The sequence below is a fragment of the Emys orbicularis genome, chromosome 4 (genome assembly GCF_028017835.1).
Source record: "Emys orbicularis isolate rEmyOrb1 chromosome 4, rEmyOrb1.hap1, whole genome shotgun sequence".
In the NCBI taxonomy this organism is placed as follows: domain Eukaryota; kingdom Metazoa; phylum Chordata; order Testudines; family Emydidae; genus Emys; species Emys orbicularis.
In genome coordinates, this window is record NC_088686.1 from 16,682,171 (window position 1) to 16,708,643 (window position 26,473).

A 26,473-nucleotide genomic window follows, 5' to 3' on the forward strand; every position below is an offset into this window, starting at 1 on the left:
TGTAGTTTGTGCCCAAATGTATGTTTCCATATGAAAACAAAGCTTTTTATACCTTTTAAAAGTACTGGGGAGAGGGGTATTTGTAGCCACCAGTTTCAATTAGTTCATTTATGAAGAGAGAGTCCCTGCAGCTGCTCTAAAAGCTGACATTCAGATATATACTCCAGTGATACACAGAGATTATGAGCCTTATTCAACTCTCATCCATGTGAGGTGAGAATCAGGCCAGTGTTTCCAAATATTTGAGCCGCTCTTTGTAGTGAGAAGTCTATCAATTCTATCAACCTCTTCCAAAATTCTGGGAAGAACAGTTAAATCACCTTGAAGTCTCCTCTTTTCCAAGGAAAATAAAGTTTGTTTTCTGGAGAAAGGCAGATAGACATTTGATCATTTGTTCCAAACATCAGAGAAGTGCTGTGTATCTGAAGGCAGAACTGCACCCTCACTTAGGACGATACAGTTCTTGAGTTAATATAAATGAGTTTAAAACACATAATGTATCCTGTTAATATGTTTGTCTGCTGGTGCTCCTTAGACTGAGTGATATATGCTTAGGGCTGATCCCCATTCCTGGGGAGTCTGTCCATTGTCTTCTGAGGGCTGAGGCTGAAAGTGTGGAAGACTAACCTACCTTAACTGAAGAGGCATGTTTGTTTCTTGGACTTAGTTCTGTTAGGAGAAGGAACGATTTTAGGTTGAACACAGCATGTAGAAAAAACAGAATAGTTACAGATTTGCATATTATTCCACCTAAAACAGTGGCGGAAGTTAATTGTTTTTTGTGCCAGCACTTGGCTTTTGCACTCTTCAGGGAGCATGTTGTATTAGCAGTACTGGAGCTCCCATACCCTTATGTCCATTGTGGGTCAAGCTTATAAACTTCTATCCTGTTTGCCTGCATTCTGGTTTTTTTTTTTTTTTTTCCCCCACTACTGCTTGATTCGGTGCATGACTTTAATTTCAAATAAATCCTTTTACCAACCCAAGAGTATTTTGTGTATAACAAGGAGTGTTTTCTGACTGTGCATATTTGTGTAGTGCCTTTATAGAAGTCCATAATCCAAAGTAAACAAATGGATATGAGATTATTCGGCACTGCAAAGGAATGACTTTATCAAAATCATTAACTAACTCTGATGAACACAGGTGTCACACATTATCATTTGAATTTGTATTACAAGATGCCTCATATGGGCCATAATAATTCTGTTTCATGCGGTAGAGCCATGTCATGCTATTTCATGACATGTCAAGATACATCACAAGGTAATATGAAAAATAACTTGTGTCTCCATTATTCTTACCACTGTTCATAACAGAAAATAAAATAAATGCCAGTTGTGAGAATAAAGTGCATGTTTTAATAGCCTATTTCCCTTTTAAAGTATGCTGTTGTTGTGCAAACTATTTATACTTTGCTAGCAAACCAAAAGAAACATTGATGAAAAACATGCCAGACTGTACCAGATGGTGAAGGAAGGGAAGAAATTGATGACTGTTGTGAGCTGTCCTGAATTAGTAAACCAAATTGGGAAACTAGAAGAACTGTGGTTGTCCTTAACCAAAAAAGTTGGCCATGAGCTGCACAGACTTCAAACATTACTCAAACTCTTGGTCAGGTAAGTTTTTAGTCAAGGGGCAATTAGGGTTAGCCACTGCTATTTGGGGTTTCTCACAAATTCTTCAGTACCCATATTTCCTGAATCATGAGATCAATGTAATTAAACTACAGAGTTTGTGCATCTGTTTGTGGAAAACAAAAGTCCAATTATGGTCAAAAAATGACTATATTAAAAATGTCATATTCTTACTGAATGGATCTGCTCCCTGTGTGTAGTCAGTCATATTTGCTTCCTTTATGACAAAAATGTCTTCACTCCTGTTGGCACTGCAAGGCCGACATTTCTAGGGGAGAGTGAGCTGGATTCTATTCTGACTCGCACATCAAAATTGTTAACTAAAGTGCAGATTGCGCTCCCCTGATTTGCACATGGAGGGTACCCACTGGAGCTGTGCTGTCAAAGACCAGGGGCTGGTGTCTGAGCCAGTGTGAAGACATTGCCTCTTCACAGATGATCCAGGCCTCCAGCTGAGCCCCTGAGATCCATATGCAATTGTGTGGTCAATACAGGAAGACAGTCTTTCAAGGCTCAGCAGCTCTGAGGCTGTCTCACAGGCCATAAATATGTTGGTTATTTCTCCAATCAACATGCACATGCTTACAGGAGAACAGAGTTGTCATATATCAGTTCTGTGCTACTGCAGTGATGCTATCTGAGGTGGAGGGCGGGGATCCTGTCCTGTATAAACCTGTAAGTGCTAGCAGCATACATCTTTAAGTGGATGGAAGGACAATTCTGAGAGGAGGAAAGAAATGTGTTATAGTCTCTACTAAGGGATTGAGTCATTTCTAGTCCGTTAACCTGCCTTGTTTTGTTTCTGTAGCTACAACAGAGACTCAGACAAGTTAATCAAATGGTTGGAGTCTGCTCAGCAGAGAATGAATTTTTGGAAGGAGCAGTCTCTCAATGTGTCACAGGACCTACATACTGTCAGAAACAATATAGACAGCTTGTTTGTAAGTCAAAAAATCTACAGCGTTTAGATGCCAGATAATAATCCCCCCAAAAAATGACATTGCAATATGGCCAGAATCTGCCAGCAGGGCATAGCCCTGAGTATGAAGTGGGGTAGCACTGCACTGCCTCCAGGGTTCCTCTGGGAAGCAGCATGTCACAGTCCTGCTGCTGCTGTTAAATGGGGGTGAGAGAGATTGGGGGGCTTTAACTCTGCTGAAGATATTTCTGTGGATGGGTGGATATGAACCAACCAGCACCTCAAAGACAGGGGACAAGGAGATCTGGGCACCTTGAAGATCCTGATAGGTGAGAGTTATTCCCCTCAACCCCCCAAAAATGGAAAGGAGAGGGTCTTTCAAAACATTGGCGTTCCAACCTGAGAATAAAGCACCAAATATAGGGGTCCTGTTGGGTGAAAGGGATTGTAGGTGGCAGCATATTGGGGTTAAAAGGTCCTGCAGAAAGATAGAGAAGAAAGGTCTTGGCTGACACCTGTGTGGTTCAAAGTTTCTCTGGGGTTTACTGAGCCTCAGCAGATTTCAAGTTTCCATCAGATGAGATGAGTTTTACCAGGTTTCAGTGCAACCAAAATTGCAACCCATCCAGTCAGTCCCTCCTGTGATTGAGACCCTGTCTGTGTATTTTAAAATATATATGTTTTGTTAAATCTCTGTATATTTTAGGCATTTTCTAAGGAAGTAGATGAAAAATCATCCTTGAAGTCATCTGTCATAAGCACTGGCAACCAGCTTCTTCATGTGAAACAAATGGATGCTGCAGTGCTTAGATCATCTTTGGCACAGTTTGAGCAAAAATGGGCAGAATTGATCACTCAGTTCCCAACCATCCAAGAAAAACTTCACCAGGTAAGGAGGGAATCTCATGTCGTTTCTTCATTTGAGCCAAGCTACGTGCAGAATTATTTTAAAATGTTACTTATGGGATTCAGTGAAGCACTACGTAATGCAGGGAAAGCACTTTTTTCTTTAGGGCTCAATTACCCATCTGACTCACTTTTGGAACATCCTCAGTATTGGCTTAATTATTACTGTATTTCTACCTAACTCTGCCTGTGCCCATCAATGTCATATTTTATATAAAGGTTAGTTTCAACAGGCAACAATAGTCCTATTCCAGACTTCAGAGATGTCCAAATTTCTTGTTTCAAGTTCGAATCATATCCTAAATTTGAGTATCAGAGTTTACTTGCAAGTTCATACTTAGATAATTACATTATGTGAGGCCTTTTTGGGATAAAGATGTCCTCCTCCATCATGGTCTGATTTAATATTGCTAGCAAGTTAAGTACAGAAGAATCATTATATATTTGATTTCCAGCTTCAGATGGAAAAGCTTCCGTCTCGTGAGGCCATCACAGAAATAATGGCATGGCTGAGCCATGTGGAACAACAAAAAGAAGATGATGAGGCCACTGTAAATTTGCAAAGTAACGCATCCCCAGTCAAAAACCTTCTTCGGAAATATAAGGTAAATATGCAAGCAGAAGAACAAGTCGTCTACAGGGTGCTCAGGTACCACAGTAAGAGATGCAGTATAAGAGCCAGAATAGAATTGAATAGAATATCCATTTATTTCTAGGTTCCTGAGGGCAGCTGAGTACTTAGTAGTTCAGCTCGGAACATTGGTGTACTCTTGAAGATTAATCCTGTGCTTCTTAGCCCTTTGAACTTTTGGGGTCAGCTTCTTGGTTCTGGTTATAACAGTTAAAAGTATGTTCCTAGCATTCATATCCTAGGACCCCTGTATGACACAGAATTGACCACTGCCTTGTCTTGTAGCTATCTCCAGAATTTTCCAAGGGGATAAACTTAAAAGATATTCCTAGCTTCCTTCCTTCCTGAGGGGGAAATGCATTCTCGTGGGCTCCAAGATATTTGTATCTTTATTACCATATCATCCAGTGGCCCCAGTCGGGATGGGATTGTATGTGTCTTCATGATAAACAACTACAATTTAAGAGAGGGAGAATCTGCTTTCTTTTGCCCAAATCTTCCTCCTTTCAAAGAAAATAAATGGCATTTCCTAGCTGTAGTTAGTATTTACTATTGGGCAGAATCGTCTTCTCTGAAAAGATCCATCTGTGTGGGTAAGGACAAAGAAGCAGGGACCTATCTTAGCCTATGCTGTGCATCTGTTAGCTGCGGACTAAGGCCACCTTTGATTTAGACAATGGAGAATGGATCTCTCAGGAAATGCACTGTACTATGGCTCAGAATAAGAAGTTTTCTCTGAATACCACAGAATTACACTATAAATCAGCAGTTAATGGAGTTTATGAAATTAAAATTGCCATCGTAACTGTTTTTCAGGAATACATGATGGAGATGAACTTTAAACAGTGGACGGTTGATTTTGTTAACCAGTCGCTGTTGCAGATCAGCACTTGCGATGTAGAAAGCAAGCGCTATGAAAGGACAGAATTTGCAGAGCATCTTGGTGAGATGAACTTGCAGTGGCACCAGCTGCAAGGGTCTCTGAACAGAAAGGTTTGCTCTTATTTCATGGGTTTATATCTTTTTTTTTTTCTTCCAATGTTAATTACACATATTATAATCTTTTGTGCTTCTATACTACATTTCCCCAAGGATCTTAAAGCACTTTCACATGTGCCGAGTCACATAACACTCCTGGAAGGTACAGTAGGTGGGAGTTTTCACACCCTTGTAAGAAGGGGTATAATTAGTAAATTCAGAAAGGGAGAATTTAGATGAATATTGGGGGAGGGGAATCATAATGGTAAGATCTGTTGAGCTGAAGGAAAGCCATATGGACCCCACGGCTTGAGACATTTAAAATTGAAAATAGTAGGCAGTATATGGTAAGAAACAGTCCTGCGCCGGCAGGTAGATGACCAAGACCCACTCAGAAGCCACAGGGACAATGATACTGTTTAAAAAGAGGCCAGTCCTTCTGCATGTTATGGAACATGATTGAAAAGGGGGAGGATGCTAAAATATCCTCCCCCTGCCCTGCCTATTTCCATTTAACATAATGATGTGGGGACCACTAAAAGGGCTGATTGGCATATCGCCAGCCACACTCATTTGTTATGAAGAACTGTGGTCTAGTGGATGAGGCACAGGCCTGGGAATCAGGAGCCCTGGGTTCTGTTCCCAGCTGTGTGATCAGGGGCAGGTCACTTAACTTCTCTTTGCCCCCTCTGGAAAATGGGAATGATGGAATATGTTGTCCTTATAGAAGCACTTTAAGATCAATGGATGAAAACCACTCTCAAGGTGCATATGGCTATTATTTATTTTATTACGTATTTACTATATGTTATAGAAAATACATATAAATAAATGCATCAGAGTTATTTCACCCTGGTGAAACTAGAAATAATCTGTGGAACAGGCTCAGAGTTGCAAGGCAGTGTGGCCTAGCGAATAGAACACTGGACCTGGGTTGTGTTCCCAGCTGTACCACCAGACCTGCTGGGTGACCTTGGGCACATCACTTCCCCTCCCTGTGACTCAGTTTCCCCCTCAGTAAAATGGGGATAATGATACTGACCTCCTTTGTACAGCACTTTGAGATCTACTGATGAAAAACTCTATAGAAGAGCTAGGTGATACTGTTCTGTTAGAGAATATATCAGCATACCCAAGTATGGAGAAATTATGATGTGAGGTATAGAAACAAATGGGGAAAGAGCTATTTACTGTGAATGGGCAGTTAGAGAAATTCCTGAATCCTACCCCTTCAGGCATGACATTGTTAGAATAGACACTGTCAACTGTTAGTATGCTGTGTATATCTGTATACTGTTTTCAGCTATGGTATGACAGGAGAGACTGCCCTGCTTGAGTCCTACAAGGGACTCCAATCAAAACAGAGAGTTTAAATCGGCAAAACACTTTCAATCTGATATAATTTAATTAAAATTAAATATTTTAATCCTTTAATTTGCAGATACAAGATTTGGAACATATTTTGGAAATCGTCACTGAAAATGAAAACAAAGCACAAACTCTGAGCAGCTGGCTGGAAGCACAAGGCGAGAGGCTGAAATCTTTGGAAAAGCCAGCGAGTCTAATCTCAGTACAAAACACACTGGAAGACTGTAAGGTAAAAAGTGTTCTTTATGTTGCAAGCATTACACTTAAGACTTTGCTGGGTCCATGCTACAAAAGTCACATAATTTTTATTTTAAATTGGAGGAACCTACCATATTCCTAAAAGCTTAGTACAGAGTATCACTTTAATGAAAACATGAAATGCAAAGTTTAAGAAAGAGATCGGGGCCAGATCCTCAGCTGTTGTAAATTGACATGCACCGAATTACAGCGCCCGAAGATCTGGCACAACACAGATGTGAAATTCCACAGCTGTTCTTTGAACTCTTTTGTCCTTGGAATTTCCTGCAACATTACAACAATTCTTAATATTTTCACTACCTTATTTTAGATTTCTTCTAATGGAAAATATTTCATTTTCATTCGGTTCAGCACATTGATGGAAAGACTCATCTATTTGATTAGTGTGAAACATTCTTCGGTGATACTTTGGTTAGGAAGAATAGTAACTCTGTGGTAACTTGGTATAATTCTGCATTAGCATAATATTTCTTCTTTGTTTCTCAAATGGGCCATTTTATCTTTCCCACTTAGTCCTGTTTGCCATCTTTGACCTGTTGATACATGAAGATGTCATTCTGTTATTGATGCTGTGATACTAGCCTCACCACATCATGACCTGGCACAAATGCAGTCATGCTGCTCCAGCCCTAGGGATATTTTAGGGATTTTTCAGTAGGATATCTCCATCAAAATCAGGACAAGTGGCAGTCATCTGCCAGCTGGTCCCCAATTACTCTGGGAATATTCAGCATCTATTCAGTTCAATGTTACCCCTCTATTTCCTCCCATGAAATGTTTGTTATTTTATTACCATGGTTACTTGTATCTCTCCCAAATTATGCTGCTATTATTCCCTGCAGTGCTATATTAATGCAGAGTTACTCATCTATCTGCATTTTCTCTGAAGTGTATTGGGGTGAGAATGTACCAGCTAGTTAATAGGATACGTTTGGTATCTCTAAAGTACCATATCTGATCACAGCAAGATAAGATTCTATGCTTCAGGCTGGTAAAATACTTAATTAAAATTCATTTACTTCATTAAAAACTAAATGAATTTTAGATAAATTCAAAAAACTATTGGACAGTGAATCATTAACAGAAAACATGTGCTGACTTAAAGGGCAACATTTTAGTTAAAGGAATCGGCCCGTTTGGATGTCTGAAACATTCACATGTACTGCCGAGGGGCTTGAGCTGAGCTTTCCTGAATACATAAGGACCACATTGTGATCCCCTTAATCGCGTTGGGGAGCAGTTCTTCTCACAAGTAGTCCCACTGACTTCAGTGGAACTGCTTCCAAACTCCAGGCCAGATCATTGGTCTAGCCAAGCTATGCTGAAAGGTGAAGGGAAAGGTGGCTTAAAGCTTAAAGCTGCCTATGCATTCCTCAATGCTAGGGTCTGCCAGGGCTCATGTCAGGCTCGGTGTAAGTTAAAGCAGCCTCAGGACTGCTCTAATCCATGTCAGCTGAAAATGATTTCCTAGTAACTGTTAGGAAGCCAGAGATCCCCAATGTGCAAGGTGCTCCTATCTTTGGCGCATGCGTATGCTGGAGGGGGTAGGAGGGCTGGAATCTGACATAGGGAATCTTCTGCTGCCCTGCTTGAAAAATTTTCTAGCCCCTTTGCCTGGCGTGGTGCAAGGGTGCCCAAGTGCTGGCGGAGGATCTGGCTCTCAGTTCCAAACCAGCATGTTGCATTCCATGTCACGGCCAAATGCAGTTCATTTTGTTCTGCCTGACAATTACAATTGTTCCGGTTTCCTGAGGCAAACTCATGTCTGCCAGAACTCAATTGCTGTAAGTTTCCCATGGTTAGAAAAACGACATGGGATTGATTTTAAAGAAAAATCATTTGTCTTTACTTTTGTATTGTCACACAGATAAAGATTTTTATCTTTCTTCCCTTTAGGAACTAGAAAATCAGTTTGCAATTAAATCCAAAGCTCTTGATCAGCTGAAGCAGAATTATATGGCTTTGGAAGATGGTGCAAAACAAACCTCAGAAGATATGGCTGTCAGAATGGATAAGCTGCATGAAATGAGGAACAGTGTCATCAGTCAGGTAGAGAACTTTGCGTTTACACTTCTCCCCAGGATTTAACCTTAGCAACTGTTCCTAACCCTCTTTGGGAATTTCCAGTGTTACTGAGCTGTTCAATGGCAATCCATAGTTAAGGCTGCAATAGATGTCCCGTTCTTCTTCAAGTGCTTGCTCATGGCAATTCCATTCTAGGTGTGCACAGTCGTCTGAGATTTTTGCCTTAGCGGAATCGGTAGGGTCGGCTGTGGCGCCCCCTTGAGTGCCGCGCCCATGCGCTGGTATATAGGCACCGCCCACCCTATGCCCTCTCAGTTCCTTCTTACTGCCCATGTCGGTTGGTCGGAGCGCCTTGTCTTGCAATCACAAGATCATTAGCAGTTCTTCAACAACCCATTGTCTGTCTTTTTTGTATATAGTTAGGTACTTATTTAGCCTTTAAATTAAGTGTTGGGTTAGTTGGTAGTTAGAGTCCCGGCTGGGACTTCGCCCCGGAGCGTGGCTTGCCCCGCTCTCCTGGCTTCAAACCATGCTTGTCATGCAACAGGCCAATGCCTATTAGTGACCCCCACGACAGTTGTCTGAAGTGGATGGGGGAGTCCCATAGAAAGGACAAGTCCAGAATCTGTAAGCACTTTTGCCCTAGAACCCAGAAGGAGCGGGATATCCGCTTGAGGTCCCTCCTCATGGAGGCTGTGCTTCGTCCTGCGTCTGAGCCCACCCACTCGGATCCCACACCGAGCTCCTCAGCATCCGTGCGGAGCGCACCGCCGGCACCAGGCTCCACCAGCACCATTCCCCCTCACCAGTGCCGAAGAAACGACAAAAGAAGAAGAGCCCCCTGGCACTGGAAGGGAAAGGGGCCTCGGGCAAAGGAACAATGTCAGGCCATGTGACCGCCCCGGGCTTCACGGGAGTACCACTGAGGTCAGACCCCCCTGCCCGGCCAGGGATCCGCCTCCAGCTCCCGGGAGCGGCAGGGGACCCCGGCTTCTAGGGGCCTCATTGCCCGAAGCAGCCCAGGCGTCTAAAGAACAAGCAGGCCAACCGGCACCACAGACACTGTGCCAGGCGCCAGCCTCGGCTAAGGCCCCAATGCCTAAGGGCAAGCCGGTAATAGGACCGCCCCATAGAACAGTGGAGCACCCTCGTTCCCCGGACTGCAGGTGTAGATCCCTGGGCTCCGGTCAGAAGGCCCAAGTCCCTGACGCCGTGCTCTTCCCTACAAGACCTGGGACACCGGAGTCAAGACACCAGTCCCTGTACCACCGGTACCGGCAAGTTTCCTGTCAAAGATCGCCATGGCGCAAGTCACCATCGTCAAGACGGTCTCCCGGACATCAGTCCCCACCGGGGCAGGATCGCTCCCAGTCACGGCACCAGTCTCCATACCCCCGATTCTGCTCATGAGGCAGGCACCGATCCTTGCCCTCGTCTCACCAGTCGCCGACTAGGGTCAGTTGGCAGACTCAGGCCTCGATGGCTCTGCCCTGGTCGCCGGAGGAGCAATGGTCAGATTTGGACTGGGAGTTCAGCCCCTCGCCAAGGAGGGGTGATTCGCTGGCAACCTGTGAAGCTGGCACGGCGCCTGCAGCGACGGCATGGCAGCAGGGACAATGGCCTGCTCAATGGCCATACTGGAACCCGTGGGGCATGCCCGTAATGCCGGTTCCATATTCCTACCAGTCCTCCCTTGCTGCCCCCAGCACCGCCAGAATCTGAAAACAGTACCGAATCTGATGTGGGGGCAGCGCATCGGACTCTAGCACCTAAGGAGCCGTCCCTGGAGAAGGAAGGGGAACCTGCCCCTCCCCCGATAGTGCACTCGTCGTCCTCTCCGGACGAAGCAGTGGCGCGTCCCTCCCAAACAGGCAGCCTCCCCCCTTTCCCTCCCCGATGACTTCAAGGAGCACCAGGGTGGCTACCAACTTGAACTTAAAAATTGAGGAGGTCGCGGAGGAGTCCGACGACCTATTTAACGTTATATCCTCCTCCACCTCGGCCTGGGTTGTGATTCCCGTCCACCCAGGGGTCCTTAAGATTGCCAAATCGCTCTTGACTTGAAGGATGCATATTTCCACATTTCCATTTTCCCGGGACACAGGCGCTTCCTTCATTTTATGCTGGGCCAGCACCATTTCCAATTCACCGCATTGCCATTCGGTCTCTCATCAGCCCCGAGAGTGTTCACAAAGTGCTTAGCACCAGTGGCCGTTTATCTGAGGTGCCGGTGTGTTCAAATTTGCCTGTACCTCAACAACTGGCTAATAAAGGGTCAGTCCCGGTATCAGGTGCAGCAGCATCTCGATCTAGTTTGTTCTGCCTGTCGCAACCTGGGGCTGTTAATAAACAAGAAAAAGTCGACCTTAAGTCCAGTGCATAGAGTTCATTGGAGCAGGCCTTGAGTCTACTCAGGCCAGAAGCTTCCTCCCCGAGGCTCGGTTCCAAGCCATGGCGGACCTCATCTCGTGCATGCAAGCCCGTCCTCTCGCCACCGCTCACACGTGCCTGCGTTTGTTGGGCCACATGGCGGCCTGTACTTACATGGTCCGACATGCGCGGCTCCGTCTCAGGCCCTTGCAGGCGTGGCTGCCGTTGGTCTACGTCCCCAACAGACACAATATGGACCATGTGGTCTGGATCCCGGACCACGTACTGTCGTCACTCATCTGGTGGCAGAATCCTGCATCGGTGTTGGAGGGGGTTCTCTTCATGGCTCCGTCCCTGTTGGTGACCCTCGTCTCCGATGCCTCGGACTGGGGTGGGGAGCCCACCTGGACAATCTCAGCATGCAAGGTCGTTGGTTGAGTCATGATCACTCCCTACACGTCGACGTCAGGGAGCTCAGAGTGGTTTGCCTGGCCTGCCAAGCCTTCCTACTTCACCTAAAAAACAGAGTGGTCCAGGTCCTGACAGACACTACAGCGGCTATGTTCTATATCAACAAGCAAAGCGTGAAGCCAGATCATCTGCCCTTTGCCAGGAAGCTGTCAGGCTCTGAGACTTCTGTGTACAAAACAGCATCCATCTCGTAGCCACACATCTCTCCGGGCCAGGAACGCTCTGGCAGATCGCCTCAGCAGGACCTTCTCGTCTTGCCACCAGTGGTCCCTCCATCCGAAAGTGGTCAGCATCAACTTCCAGAGGTGGGGGATTCCCCAGGTGAACCTGTTCGCATCCAGGCAGAACAGGAAATGCTACGTTTCTGCCCGATTTGGGGGATTGACAGAGGCTCCTTGTTGGACGCTTTCCTACTCCCGTGGTGAGGGGCTCTGTTGAACGCCTTCCCTCCAGTGCCGTTAATTCACAGGGTCCACATGAAGATCAAACAGGACAGGGCGAAGGTGATCCTCATAGCGCCGTCTTGGCCACATCAGCACTGGTTCGTCACGCTGCTGAATCTCTCAGTGGCTGCTCTGTTATGGCTACTGCTCAGGCCGGACCTGCTGTCCCAAAACCATGGCAGTCTTCTGCATCTGAACCTGCCAGCGCTGCATGGTTAAATGCGGAGAAGCAGCAGTGCTCAGCCGGTGTCCAACAGGTCCTGTTGGGCAGCAGACAGCTCTCCACCAGAGCGACCTACCTGGCCAAATGGAAACGATTTGCTTGTTGGACCTCGGATAAAGGCATTTGGCCCGAGCGGGCCTCGCTGCAATCAATCCTGGACTACCTTCTGCATCTCAAACTCCAAGGCCTGTCCCTTTCATCTCTCAAGGCCAACTTGGCCGCTATCTTGGCCTTCCATCCGCCGCTCGAGGGTAGGCCGGTTTTCAGCCAGGACATGACTGCCCAGTTCCTTAAGGGCCTCGAGTGCTTCTACCCTCACATCAGGAAACCTGTCCCTCTGTGAGACCTGAATCTGGTGCTGTTGTAACTTACGGGACCCCACTTCGAGCCTCTGGCTTCCTGCTCTTCTCCTGTTCTGGAAGGTCACATTCTTGGTTGCAATAAACATCTGCCTGCCGGGTCTCTGAGATTAGTGCACTTACCTTGGATCTGCCCTATATGGTTTTTTACAAAGACAGGGTCCAGCTGCTGCCTCACCTGGCTTTCCTGCCCAAGGTGGTCTCACAGTTTCATACAGGCCAGGACATTTACTTACCTGTCTTTTTTCCAAAACTGCGTAAGTCGGAGGAGGAGCATAGGCTGCATTCCCTAGATGTCAGGAGGGCGCTAGCCTTCTACATCGAAAGGACCAAGCCATTCCGCAAGTCAACGCAATTGTTCGTCACAATGGCTGACAAGATGAAAGGTCATCCAGTGTCTGCTCAAAGAATTTCTTCTTGGATCACTGCCTGCATTCGCTGCTGCTACGGTCAGGCACAGGTGCCACCTCCGGCAATTGTCACCGTCCACTCAACCAGGGTGAAAGCCTCTTCAGCAGGTTTCCTAGCCCAAGCGCCTATCCAGGACATCTGTAGAGAGGCCACCTGGTCGTCCGTCCACATGTTCACGTCCCATTATGCACTTACCCAGCTGGCCTGGAACGGTGCTGGCTTCGGTAGCGCAGTGCTGCAAGCCGCTAAACTGTGAACTCCAAGCCCAGCTTCATTGATACTGCTTGTGAGTCACCTAGAATGGAATTGAGCAAGCACTTGAAGAAAAAACGGTTATCTACCTTTTGTAACTGTTTTTCGAGATGTGTTGCTCATGTCCATTCCGTTACCTGCCCTCCTACCCCTCTATCGGAGTTGCCGGCAAGAAGGAACCGAGAGGGCATAGGGCCGGTGGAACCTGATATCCTGACGCATGAGCGCAGCACTCAAGGGGGCGCCACAGCTGTCCCTACAGATACCGCTAAGGCAAAAATCTCAGACGACTGTGCATGTGGGTGCGCACACACCTAAAACGGAATGGACATGAGCAATACATCTCAAAGAACAACAGTTATGAAAGGTAGGTAAATGTTTTTTCTACTTCTTTTTGCTCCATATAACTTTGGCAAGAAATCTCCTTTTGGCCAAAAAACTATCATGCTTATTCTCATGCCAAAGGAGAACCTGTATGCCAAGCTTGGAAAAAAGATCAACCTGCTTTGGAGTCAAATAAGAAAAAATTTACCCCCTTTTGCAAATTTTTTAAAAAGTATCGACATTTTTCTGGTAGCTTAAAGGATTTGTTTGAAAACCTCAAACTTTCTAAGTGGATCCACTTGGGCCCTTACTATTCCTATTTGTTCCTTCTCTCTGGTAGAGTCCTGATAGAGACTCTCCATTCTCAGCTAAACCTTTTTCATCTTCCCAGCACTGGGTTCTCCCTTCTCCACTCCCACTGCTTTTTTTAATTCTAGGCAAATCCCTTAAAGTTCCCAGTTGCTCCACTCATGCTCCTATGGATTCCCTTTCCCTCCTCAATGGCTCTCCATAACTTAGGCCAATTAACCCCAGCAATGTCAATGATATGTGTATGATAAATACAGCTTTATGTTTACAATCCATCGTATAATATATAATACTATAAGTAATTCAGATAAAGTTACGGTTGCCCAATGCTTTCCAGTAGGTAACTTTGCCAATTTTTAACCATTTTGACTGAAATCTTCCACATCAGGTGTCTGCTTCAGGCTGATTTTTAAAAATATTTTTAAGCTTCAGCAGAAATGGTTCAGCTGTTTCTCAGAATGAGATTAGAGAAAATACATTGTTTTGTTCATGTTAAAAACATTCTTCCAACTGTTTTGTTGAGAAGCCCTAGTACACCAATGTTTTGGAACAGGGATTTGAAATTCAGCAATGGGAGGTCGCCACGGTGCCAGAGAAGTGCCTTTTTTTTTTTTTTGCAGGGCCAGTAAAAGCTCTAATTTGACCCAGTTATAAGAATTTGAAAAATCTCCATTCAAATGTGCTCAGTGGAGACTTCTTAGAGTTTAGCAGTGAAATTCTCTGACATTTCCATCTGTTCTGAACATGCTCCTGCCAAGAGCTACAGGGGCTGAGCAGGACTTTCTGTGCAATTGCTACTCCCTGTTTCTGTGAACAACCTTCATTTTGACATTTCCTAACGTTTAATTGCTTAACTTTGCAACCCTAATGTTCTTTTAATGTGTTTTTTTGTATGTAACAGACAGTAGAACCTCAGAGTTATGAACACTTCAGGAATGGAGTTTGTTCATAACTCTGAAATGTTCATAACTCTGAACCAAACGTTATGGCTATTCTTTCAAAAGTTTACAACTGAACATTGACTTAGTACAGCTTTGAAACTTTACTGTGCAGAAGAAAAATGCTGCTTTCCCTTTATTTTTTTTAGTAGTTTATGTCATTTAACACAGTACTGGACAGTATTTGCTTTTTTTGGGGTCTCTGCTGCTGCTTGATTGTGTACTTCCAGTTCCAAATGAGGTGTGTGGTTGACTGGTCAGTTCATAACTCTGGTGTTCGTAACTTTGAGGTTCTACTTTATATACTGCTTTTTTCCTTCTAGCAGGCTGGCCTAATTAGGGGTTAGATTGTGACTTCATGGTCCTCAGCAAGGGGTGGTGCACTAATTGCACCACTGCTGGGACAGTCTCAGGTAGGACTCTGACTCCAACACTGCTCAGAGGCACAATTCCTCCCATGCATCCCCTTTGGTGGCAATAATTTGCTGCTGGCTGGTACCAACGGTAAATTATCCCTACCTCTGCACACTGGCTCAGGTACACGTCTCTCTGTCTGGGCTTGCTGTCCAAGTACACTAGCCAACGGGTAATGGGATTGAGCCAAAGTCTGCCACCTCAGTCATTGCACAGCTCATGTATCTAGTGAGTCCTGAAGTTCCTCCAGCAGTTGTTGAATGTGAATACAAGGCTGTGGTTCTGTTACAGCACAATGGCATACAAGAGAATGTAGCTCTCTAGAACACAATGGTATTTTATTAGAAGCTTGAACTACCCCCAAATAATTTCTGTTAAATTTTGACTAAACTGGAACTAAATTTCCATCTCAAATTGTCTATTTCCTAAGGAGATTAAGGCCTTCAGGAGTCACAGTACTTTATCTGTTAGCGGGTAGCCTGATATTGGCAGCAAAGAATAACAGCCGTGCGTTGTTTCTGCACATTTTCACTTAGTCTGGGGTTCTGGAGTGGTGGCTGCCAAATCAGCATTGCCTTGGTATCCAATTAAATTTGTATTTCAAGCTTATCCTGATACTTCATTTGTGAAATTGTTGTGGATTGTCATCCAGCATGCGTTGAGCTGAAGTACTGAAGTCAGTTTTTATTTCAAAATTACCTATGAAATAGCTACATTAATACATTTTGTAGGTAAACATTAAGAAGGAGCAATCCTTTTTCTCAGCAATGATTGTTTGTTTACAGGTAGCACAGTTAAAAACCTCAATGCAGTCAGTATTACAGCAATGGATAATTTATGATGAAGCCTATGAAGAAGTTAACCTGATGATAATAAGCTCTCTGTATTGCCTAGAACAATGCAAACCTTCTGTAATATCGCTGGAAGCTTTGAAAGGCCAGGTGAAGACTCTACAGGTAAATCTACCAAAGACAAAGTAGATGTATTAGTGCAAACTTGGGAAAAGATTAATTAAAAAACCAGTAAGTTTCCCTTCAGGAAACTGCTTCTTTAGAGCCTCACGATGGACCTAACCCAAAGCCTGTGGGAGTCAGTGGCATTCTTTCTACCTGCAGAGATAATGGGCCCATGGGCTGCTCTACTAGCAGAGTTGCACCAATTTAACTAAAGGTCTGAATGTAAACCAGTTTAGTTAAACCAGTGCCAAAAGCGGTGTAGATGCTCTTATTTCAGTTTAAATCAGGCTTATTTGGATTTAGCTTAAGTTAGGAACTGGTGTAAACTAAACTGAAATAAGGCACTTTCAGGTATCTACCAGATTAATTAAACAAATGCAAGATTGTGTGTAGACAAGGCCTAATTCTTCATTGCCCTACACCTCATGTTGTTGTTCACACCAGTGCAGACCAAGTGCAAAGTATGACCAAACCAGAATGGTAGTGTTTTGTGCTTGCTCTGTGCTCTCTTTACAATGAATAAACAAGGTGCAGGGTAACAAGGAAGCAAGCCTCAAGTATTCAGAGGACTCTAGTTATTGATATTTAACCTTTCTTTATTATTTCCGATCTAAAATAAGAATTTCAAAGTACATCTGCTCTCTGGTTGGACTGGGAACAAGTAACACCAAAGGAAAAATTAATTGCGATTTAGAATGAATAGTTTGAACTAAATAAGTGAAACTTCTTAAAGTCAATTGATATTTTTCTATTGATATTTAATACAGAATTTCAAACCAGTTATTTTTCCATATTTGCCAGTCAAAGGCCTAATTCTTCAACACTTTCTTGCTTTGAGTAGCACTTATTCACAAGAGGAGTCCCACTAGACCAATACCTGTGTAAAGAGATGCTTCTGAAATTATGTATTACAGGATTGGGCCACAATTTATTCTTCAGTTCTTTAATTTGTAGCAGCAAGTATATTATTGTTACATTTTTAATTTCTTTCACAAAACTTGTCTTTGCCATAAATGTTGCTACAGTATCACTACTATACATCTGCTAGTCTCTAAAGAAAACTACATTTTAGCTCAATGAATTGTGGCTCATTCGTCTCCACATCTAATTGTTGTGACTCATTTTTCACAGTCTCTTCAAGACAAAACAGAGAAGAGTGAAGAAAGCTGGGCCAAGCTCCAGGCTTCTGCTGCTAACCTCAAGAAATACTGTTGTTCCTCATTTGCAGAGATTATTGAACATAAATGCAAGGAGGCACATACAAGGTACGCCTAAAAAAAGACACAAAATAGATGTTGGTAATAAAAGCCCCCGATTCTGCAAGGTACTGAGCATGCGCGTAGCTTTAGGCATGTGGATGTTTCTATTGACTTCATTGTGAATACTCACACGCTTAAAGTTAGGCATGTGCTTAAATATCTTGGTGAACTAGGGCCAGTCGACTTTAACATATTGTTTTATTGTGGGTCTGGGTGGTAGACCAAAAAACAAACAAACAGAAAAAGCAGCAACATAGTAAACATGCAATGCAGTATGGACATTACACATGGCAAGACTGATCTCAGATGCCCTGGTGTAAATCCAGAGAAATTCCACTGAGAATCTTCAAAAGAGATCAGAGTCTGGTCTGTGCATGTCCTCAAGTGTAAGGGCAAAACCCAAATCAATAACCTGTGTTATGTTCTTGTATATTGCAGATGGACTCTGGCAAATGAAGAAGTCACTGATGAGCTACAGAGAGCACAAGCTTTGTTACTGCTTTGGGAGTCGTATGATGGGTTATACACTGAGGCAGCATTGAGGTTAGAACAACATGAATATCAGTGTCATCAGCTCTTGGGAGCTCACTTACCTGAAGACAACATGGTGGAAGTCCTGAAGCAGAAGATACAGAATGTGAAGGTACATAAAAGTGTTCTTGCTGCCTTATGCAAGGCTGGACTTATTTAAAAATCCTGACAATGGAAATCAGGGCCTGACTTCTCTTTTGTAATCCGTCCTTTTTCATTTTCTTTAACTACATTGGGCCAGGTCCTCAGGTCAGGCCAAGCACAGGATGCAAAGAAGGGAAGGGGGTGACCTGACTTCATCTCTTGCACTCTCCAATTCTGTGGGCAGCCCGTGACCAGTTTAGCCTCAGCATAAGTTAGAGCAGCAGCAAGGCTTCTCTAAACTATATTGTCTGCAGTGGTCCCCTGGGGAGCACCACCAGGGTGCAGTTTGCTCTGGACATGTCTCCTATGCCAGAGGTGGGGTGCCAGGAGCAACTGGCGTAGAGCCAGCTACTCTTGCTTAATCCCCTCCAGTGATTCCCAAATGTAAGAGGTATCCCTGGCTGGCAGTTTATGCCAGATTTCCATCCCCTTGCAGTGGCAATACTCTATGAAGGTAACATAGGGAACCTGAGAATCTGGCTATTTTGTAGCAATCATTGAACCAAACATGATTGACCTTTATTATATATTTTGACCTTTATAACAACTGAAGTGCTTACAGTCTGATCCATGCCAAAGACAGGGTCAATATGCCCAGAAGCATATTCTAGCTTTCAGGGAAGTCTGTCCTTACTTTTATAATTAATCAGAAGAAACATTTCTTTACTCATTGCCCACTGAAATATAGTTTTCAGTGGGAAAAAAAGCCCAGGGATTTTCATGTTTAGTATTAAGTGAACGTGGCAGAGAATTACACATTCCAGGATGATATTCTGTAAATCTCTCTCCAGATAAAAGGAACTACAAACAGTAGGTTGTAGAAGCACCAGCTACTCCCTTCGTTGTTCATAACATTTAGAACTGAAATTTATAGTATTGTTGCTGGAGGGGGGGAAAAAGCTCTCAATCAATCAAAATGGTTCCAAAGTGCTGGCAGAGGTGTTCAGCATAGCGGTTAGCAGGATATTATTATCACTGTATAAAGCCATTCTACAGAGGATGGATATTCTCTCCAATTTATCTCTCTAATCTTCCTCATAACATTAGTATCCGAATGCCTGAAATTATTACTGGGCAATGTTATCCCACTGAACCTTGAATCCAGATATTAAGGCTGGGAATTTTTAAAGGAGCTGAAGAGAGCTCACGGGGAGTTGGATGCCTAACTCCCTTCAGCACTTTAAAAAATCGGCCTAAATTTCTGGGTAACTGGAAGGCTGACCTTCAGTAACATCTATGGTTTTGTCTCTCCCATCACTGTTAATAGACTTATCATCAGATTCCGCCCTGGAGTAAGTGCTTGTCGCTCCCATTAAAGTCAATGAAAGATACTCTCTTAGTCTGTGGCTGAATTTGGCTTCCAATGCAGATCAACAGAAGGAGCTTAGTTATAGCAATAAAAGAGACACAGGAACACAGATCTGATTTATTTTTTTGATCTTTCACTTTAGATATTGCAACAAGGCCTTCAAACCATAAAGGGAAGCTTTCTCCAGGTTTCTGAGTTGACAGACCAGATAGCACAACAGGTTAATGCAGCTACACAAGCAGTTCTCTCAGAGAAGTTGCATCCTCTCAAAAGGATAGCTTATTTGGAAAAGACGTTGCAGATGAAATCGGATGAATTTGAGGTACTTCCTTATATAGTAAATTTGCTCTCAATACAGTTTTATTCTTCAACAAAATCATGTAGTTCCTGAACTGAAGTTCGGTTTGAATTAGAACTCGGTGAAATCTGAATGATAGCATCAGCTGAGTTATGAAAGAGAAATAAAGTCCTGGGGAAACAGGTGGGTTACACTTTCATCGTGTGCCTGCTATGCTGTGTTCACTCAGTTTCAATTGTTTTCCCCTTCCACACACACCCGGCTCTGTCACACACTTGTACGCAGGCCTGTTAATTTGTAATATGGATGGATCTTAATGTCTCCATGCATCATCCCAGTCCAATGCTTGGAAACTCAGGTTGTTTCCTGGAGATGATGTCTCTGATTCTTGATATCATGTGTAAGCTTTACCTGTAGTGTAATATAGCTTTATTTCATTTCTAGTTGTGTAGTCGTTTTCTCTTGTGTAATTTTGTGGTCTTACCACAAGTGATTTCCTTTGTCATTCTTGTCATTCATTCCTTACACAAGTGTAATTTGAGAGCTCTTAGGCAGAGGGTGACACCAGACCCCTTCCTGGCACAGTTCCCTCAACCCTGGAAATGGGGAGGGAAGAGAAAAGTCCCCCAGTCATCCTAACCTCCTCCCTCAAAAAAACTGTGGGATCCCAGACCCAGTCCTGTATTTCTTCCCCTCAGATGGAGCCAACTGGGAGCTACTAGAGCCCAAGTAATGCCCACAGCCCTATCTATAAGAGCAAATGGGACCAAACTCTCCATGTGGCTGATAAAGGAGCAGAACCATTTTCATGAATTTCCTGCTGTCTGAGTAGCTGTGCTGTGGCTCCATAATTTCATCCTAAATCATGAAGTCCTTGGTAGCAGGTCTCTGCACAGCATGTCTGCCCTTTTCTCCTAGATCCATGTGGATCTTCCACAATTCACAGGATTTGGAGGCTCAGCTCCTTGCCACATGTCTGTATGTTGGGTTAAATCCTACTTCTCCCCAATTGAAAAATTGGGAGGAAACTCTGCAAGTCGAAACTTGCAGAGTTTACCACCTTCTATAAGTCTGAAGCAGAGCTGATAAACAAGCCCAGGTTTCCCAAGTTTAAAAAAAAAAAAAAAAAAAAGCCATTACAGGGCTTTAACCACAACACCATCTCTCCTCCCCAATGAGTTATTTGTCACCCTGACAGCGGACAGTGGTGCCTCTATATGTAATGAAGCGTTTTCTTCATTTTCATTTCACTTTCCTTGTTTTTTCGTAGTCAAAGAAACTTATTGTGCTGAGGAAAAACAGCCATTAATTTCTAGAACTATGAAGCCAATAACAAGAAATCAAGGCAAAATATTTACTCTAAAAATGCAAGATCATATTCGAACGATAAAATCTAGAGAGAGAATATAAATAAGCATGGTTTAAATATAGACATAAATATTAACTACAAATACACCAGTTACTCTAATCTAGCAGCTGTTTGTTTTCCTAAAGATGCTGTTTATTATTCTCTTGCTCATATTGAATAGATGTATTAAAGCTGATTATAATAAAAATAATCTCTCATCCTAGTTCAACCTTTTACAACTGATGGATTTCAATAATTGTCTGGGCACAGTGGAAGCTCGAATTAAGACACCTATAGAAGTTTTGGATAAGCTGTATCTACAGGGAAAAGAAGACGACTCAGAATTACTCATGGTACATCCAGCTCTTATGACTATAAGGGTATAAATTATGCATATGTAAGAGAGTCTGTAGGATACTTATTCATGTAGCACCATAGGTACTTCCTGTAGCTTAATTATCATAAATGTTACATGCACAAAAACAATGTTAAAAGAACATTATTAAGGTGGCAAAGTCCAGCACTCAAAAGTTAGGAAATGCCAGAAATGCCTATGCAACTTAAATTTGGCCCCCACATGCATATCCATTATGATACAGTCTTGAATTTCCTGATCACATACTATTTTTTTTCCACAAGGTCCCTAACTCATTTAGTGCAGAACACTGTGGCAGAAGCAGGGATAGAATCCAGTTGTCTATTCAGCTGCCTTAACAATGAGACCCTCCTTTCTCTTCCTGCAGTCTCCTGCCTCATTTACTACACACCTCCAACTTCTGCAACAAAAAAGCAGAGGTCCTACAGACAACAATTTCCTTTACTAAATTAGCCTGATGGATACCCAGAGCAGGTCCATCCTGTGCAGGGAATGAGGTAGGACTCGTCTTGAAAAAAATAGTAATTTAAGACTGTATCATAGAATATCAGGGTTGGAAGGGACCTCAGGAGGTCATCTAGCCCAACCCCCTGCTCAAAGCAGGACCAGTCCCCAATTAACTCATCCCAGCCAGGGCTTCGTCAAGCCTGACCTTAAAAACCCCTAAGGAAGGAGATTCCACCACCTCCCTAGTAACCTATTCCAGTGCTTCACCACCCTCCTAGTGAAAAAGAAATGAATAAAGTAAAGTAGCAGCCTGGGTAATTTTAATTGCTAGCAGAAGATGGTTCTTCATCATTAAAAAAATTCTAAGGCAATCAGAAATGCAATGGAATACTTTATCTGAAGAGCGTTACATCAGAATAACTGAATCCCCAGAGCAACATAAAACATAATGAGTTACTTTTAAAAAGGAATCAAAACATGGATTGCAGGCAGAATTGTAAAAGAGAAAAGGGAAACCTGCTGGATCTGGGGTTGGTGTAATTCCCCCTCCTCAAACTTCTGTATGAAGTTTAAGCCCTGCTACTTATGGATACTACAAAATACACTATGCATAACCCTTTACTACTTCCATGAATGAGGATTCAGAAGGTGTGTCTGACTTTTTCCCCAAGAATAGTGCAAAGGAAACTGAAAGTGAAAAGCAACAGAGAGTCCTGTGGACGAAGTGGGTATTCACCCACGAAAGCTTATGCTCCAATACATCTGTTAGTCTTAAAGGTGCCACAGGACTCTCTGTATCAGAGGGGTAGCCGTGTTAGTCTGAATCTGTAAAAAGCAACAGAGGGTCCTGTGGCACCTTTAAGACTAACAGAAGTATCGGGAGCATAAGCTTTCGTGGGTAAGAACCTCACTTCTTCAGATGCAAGTAATATCTGAAGAAGTGAGGTTCTTACCCACGAAAGCTTATGCTCCCGATACTTCTGTTAGTCTTAAAGGTGCCACAGGACCCTCTGTTGCTTTTTACAGGACTCTCTGTTGCTTTTTACAGATCCAGACTAACACGGCTACCCCTCTGATACTTGAAAGTGAAAACTCTCTTGTTTTCAGTCCTCTCTACTGGAATAGTACATGGAGGGATGATATAGCCCAATATGAACTAACTATGCTTCTTAAAATTCACCTTTTTCATCCATGATCCTTTAAACCTGAACATAAGGCATTGTTTACGTTGTGTTGTCAAACATCACAGAAAAGACTTATATTTTCTAGACATGGAAAAAAGGTGATATTTCTGTCAGTTATCTTGTTCCATTATTTGCAGAGCCACATGTTGGAGCTCACTGCAATGTCTCCTGACATCGAGAATCTGAATGAAGTGAGCTTTAGGCTACCACTCAGTGATTTCACTGTGAAGAAACTACAGAGCCTGAATCGACAGTGGGCTCAGAAGACAGCAACAGCCCTGGAGCATTGCAGGTCAAAAAAGCACAATAATTCCCCCAACTGTTTCAGTGTGCATGAGGACAATTAAAAGCAGATTAAAATATTTTCCACGAGCTGGTTCCCAGATTTCCAAGAGGCTTGTCAAAAATAATTCCTCCATTTTAAACTAACTTTAAAATATTCCACTGTTTTTTTGTTTGGTTGGTTGGTTTTTTTTTTTTTTAATATTTTAAGTTGTTTGGAGCACAAAGGCACATGTGTTAGCATGTGTTTTGTGTAGAGACTAGCACAATGGGACCTCATCTTGATTAGGGCCCATGGTGCTACCAGTCTGCCCCCTTTGTTAGAGCATAAACAATCATAACTGGAAAATATACAACAATAGACTAGTTCCTGTATTATTTCTTTTAACAGTGAATTTGAGGGAATTCAATCGGATGAAAAGAAATTTCTTCAGAAATGTGAAAACTGGGTACAATTTCTAGAAAAGATGAAAGAGGGTTTAAAAGTGAATATTGGTGGCAGATTTGAAAAGCTTCAGGAACAACAGAGAATATATGAGGTAATAATGCTGCAAATTTAAACTGGGTTTTAAAAAAAATCTTGAAAATCATATCTTTGCAAAGAGATACTGTGGGTGGTATTATAGAACAGCAGCAGTCTCTGCAATATATAAATGGAATCCACTCAAAGTGTCAATAATACATTACACCTTGGGAACATTACATTGGGGCAAGGCTGAGAGGAGGCTTCTTGTCCCAGCTGAAATAAATCACAAAATCTGTATCTGCAAATACTAAATACCATGCATTGCAAGTTAGACACACAGAGACAGGATGTCACCCAGACTTTTTTATAATTAGTAGTTGTGCATCTAATTCCACAAACATTATACTAAACATTTACTACTTTATGTAAAACTTGTACTCCTCAGGGCATGTGGGCCATATTCTGCTCCTTATTCACTAAATATGGAGCTGCTCAAGAATAGCTATTCCAGAATAATTCTGTGTGTAGTCAAGCCCATTGTAAAGTTTGTTTTTAAATGCCCATCAGTTTCTGAACTAATATTGTTCTTATTTTTGCAATGTTTGCAGATGCTGCAAGCGGAGATTTCTGTAAATCAGCAGATTTTTAATTCTATCATATCAAAAGCATTACTTTTGCTGGAAACAGGAGAAGCAGAAAAAAGGTAAAAAAAAAAATAGATTTTTCCCCCTTAGTTCTTACCAGGGGCATGCACAAGCGGGGGACGGGCAAGCATGGGCACGCCCCCACCAATAGTTGGCCGGGGCACAGAACTCCTGCAGCCCCGTCACAGCCCCAGGAACAGAAGAGCTCTGTAACCCCGCCGCAGCCAAGTACTTGTGGATACATTAATTCAGATGGCTCCACGGTGCATAGATTTTCATTGAAATGGTGAGTGTATGGCCATTTACTTCTATGCCTATGATTAAGGCTGCGGGTCTGTCACGGAAGTCACGGATTCCGTGACCTCCGTGACTTCTGCAGCGGCCGGTGCTGGCTCAGGGACTGGCAGAGCCGGGCAGCCCCTGGGCCAGCAGCAGCAGTTTGGGTGTGTAGGACAGGGCTCAGGGCTAGGGGCCGGGGTTTGGGGTGCGGGGCGGCGCTTACCTCAGGGTGGGGGGCTCCCCGGCTCCCACCGGCATGTCCCTGCAGCTCCTAGGCGGAGCAGCCAGGGGGCTCTGCCTGCGCCCGCAGGTGCCGCCCCCACAGCTCCCATTGGCTGCGGTTCCTGGCCAATGGGAGCTGTGGAGCTGGCACTTGTGGCGGGAGCAACGTGTGGAGCCCCTGTGGCCTCCCCTCTTCCTAGGAGATGCAGAGACACGTGGAGCCAGGTAGGGAGCCTGCCAACCATCCCCCCCAGTGTCCTGGGCTGTGCGCTGCTGCCTGGCCTCCCCACCCAGCACCAGCGGGGGTCCTCGGCCACCACCGCCCCGGGACCACCACCCCCCTCCCCGAGCACCCGTGGCCCCCCCGCCCAAGTTTTAGATAGGGGTATATAGTAAAAGTCATGGACAGGTCACGGGCCGTGAATTTTTCTTTACTGCCCGTGACCTGTCCATGATTTTTACTAAAAATACTCATGACTTAAATGTAGCCTTACCTATGATGTATGTGCATGTGTTGATATGGTTTAATGTGTATAATATGTGTGTGTTTAATGTGTCCCTCCAAAAGCAGTCAAATTTAAATTCCTGCACATATTCCTGGGTCTTACACAAAGTAGTATCGGTGATTCAAGAGGTGACATGCTTCCCTCTGAGTCAGTACTGAACCACCCTCAACTGTCCCTTAAAAGAGACTTTTTAAACCCAAGTCAAAACCATGTGTGTTCATTAGAGCCTGTGGTACATCTTGCAAAAGTAGGGGTGTGACCACCGGTGTCCTGGCCAAGTTCCCCTTTGGGTAATAACTACATTCTGCCTACCAAAAAACTAAAAATCCCCTTGTAGTTTCTCCTGGGATAAGATATCCTTCACTTCCTGCCCTAACTGTTCTGCACTGTTAAAGAGTTGCTGTGTTTACAGCTGAGGTGGCTATACTGTGGTGGTAGGTAAAATGATTGATTTAGTTGGGGATTGGTCCTGCTTTGAGCAGGGGGTTGGACTAGATGACCTCCTGAAGTCCCTTCCAACCCTGATATTCTATGATTCTATGATGATTCTATGATTGCCATATGTAAAGGACTCAATCCTCTTTTCCTCCATGAGTACTCATGCTGCAACAGGGTGAGAGATCACTTAAGAAGGGCACCTAGCAACGGAGCCTGCTGAGTCTCCATGTTCACAAGAGGACATGGTCTTCTGGCTAGTTTTTGTAAACCCAACCTGAACCTAATTTGGGTAATGGAGAGATGAGTTGTTTATTGGCCAGAGTATGAACTCATGGAACATCTCTAAGAATCACTAATACATACTGTGGTTTATGTGAACCCCATCCTCCATCGTAGCAGTAACATTGCAAGTGATTTACTTTTCCCCTTCCCCTTTTTTCTCTAAGGTGTCATCTGAACTATTCAAAAAGTATGTTAGCTGAACCCATTTTTACTAGCATGGGCTGAAAACCCTTCAGCATGTTAATGTGGAGCAGGCAAAAGCATAT

General features: G+C 43.7%; 1 protein-coding gene across 1 annotated transcript in view; it reads left to right on the forward strand.

The window, feature by feature from the left end:
• Nucleotides 1-26,473, forward strand: part of SYNE2 (spectrin repeat containing nuclear envelope protein 2) — a 232,829-nt gene that overhangs the window by 152,164 nt on the left and 54,192 nt on the right. The window contains exons 78-92 of the mRNA XM_065404096.1: nt 1,423-1,619; nt 2,446-2,578; nt 3,263-3,445; nt 3,918-4,067; nt 4,910-5,086; nt 6,513-6,668; nt 8,594-8,746; nt 16,022-16,192; nt 17,324-17,457; nt 17,890-18,094; nt 19,578-19,757; nt 21,306-21,434; nt 23,226-23,380; nt 23,762-23,909; nt 24,445-24,539. Coding sequence (XP_065260168.1) covers nt 1,423-1,619; nt 2,446-2,578; nt 3,263-3,445; nt 3,918-4,067; nt 4,910-5,086; nt 6,513-6,668; nt 8,594-8,746; nt 16,022-16,192; nt 17,324-17,457; nt 17,890-18,094; nt 19,578-19,757; nt 21,306-21,434; nt 23,226-23,380; nt 23,762-23,909; nt 24,445-24,539 — 2,366 coding nt within the window. The remainder of the gene's footprint in view (nt 1-1,422; nt 1,620-2,445; nt 2,579-3,262; nt 3,446-3,917; nt 4,068-4,909; nt 5,087-6,512; nt 6,669-8,593; nt 8,747-16,021; nt 16,193-17,323; nt 17,458-17,889; nt 18,095-19,577; nt 19,758-21,305; nt 21,435-23,225; nt 23,381-23,761; nt 23,910-24,444; nt 24,540-26,473) is intronic.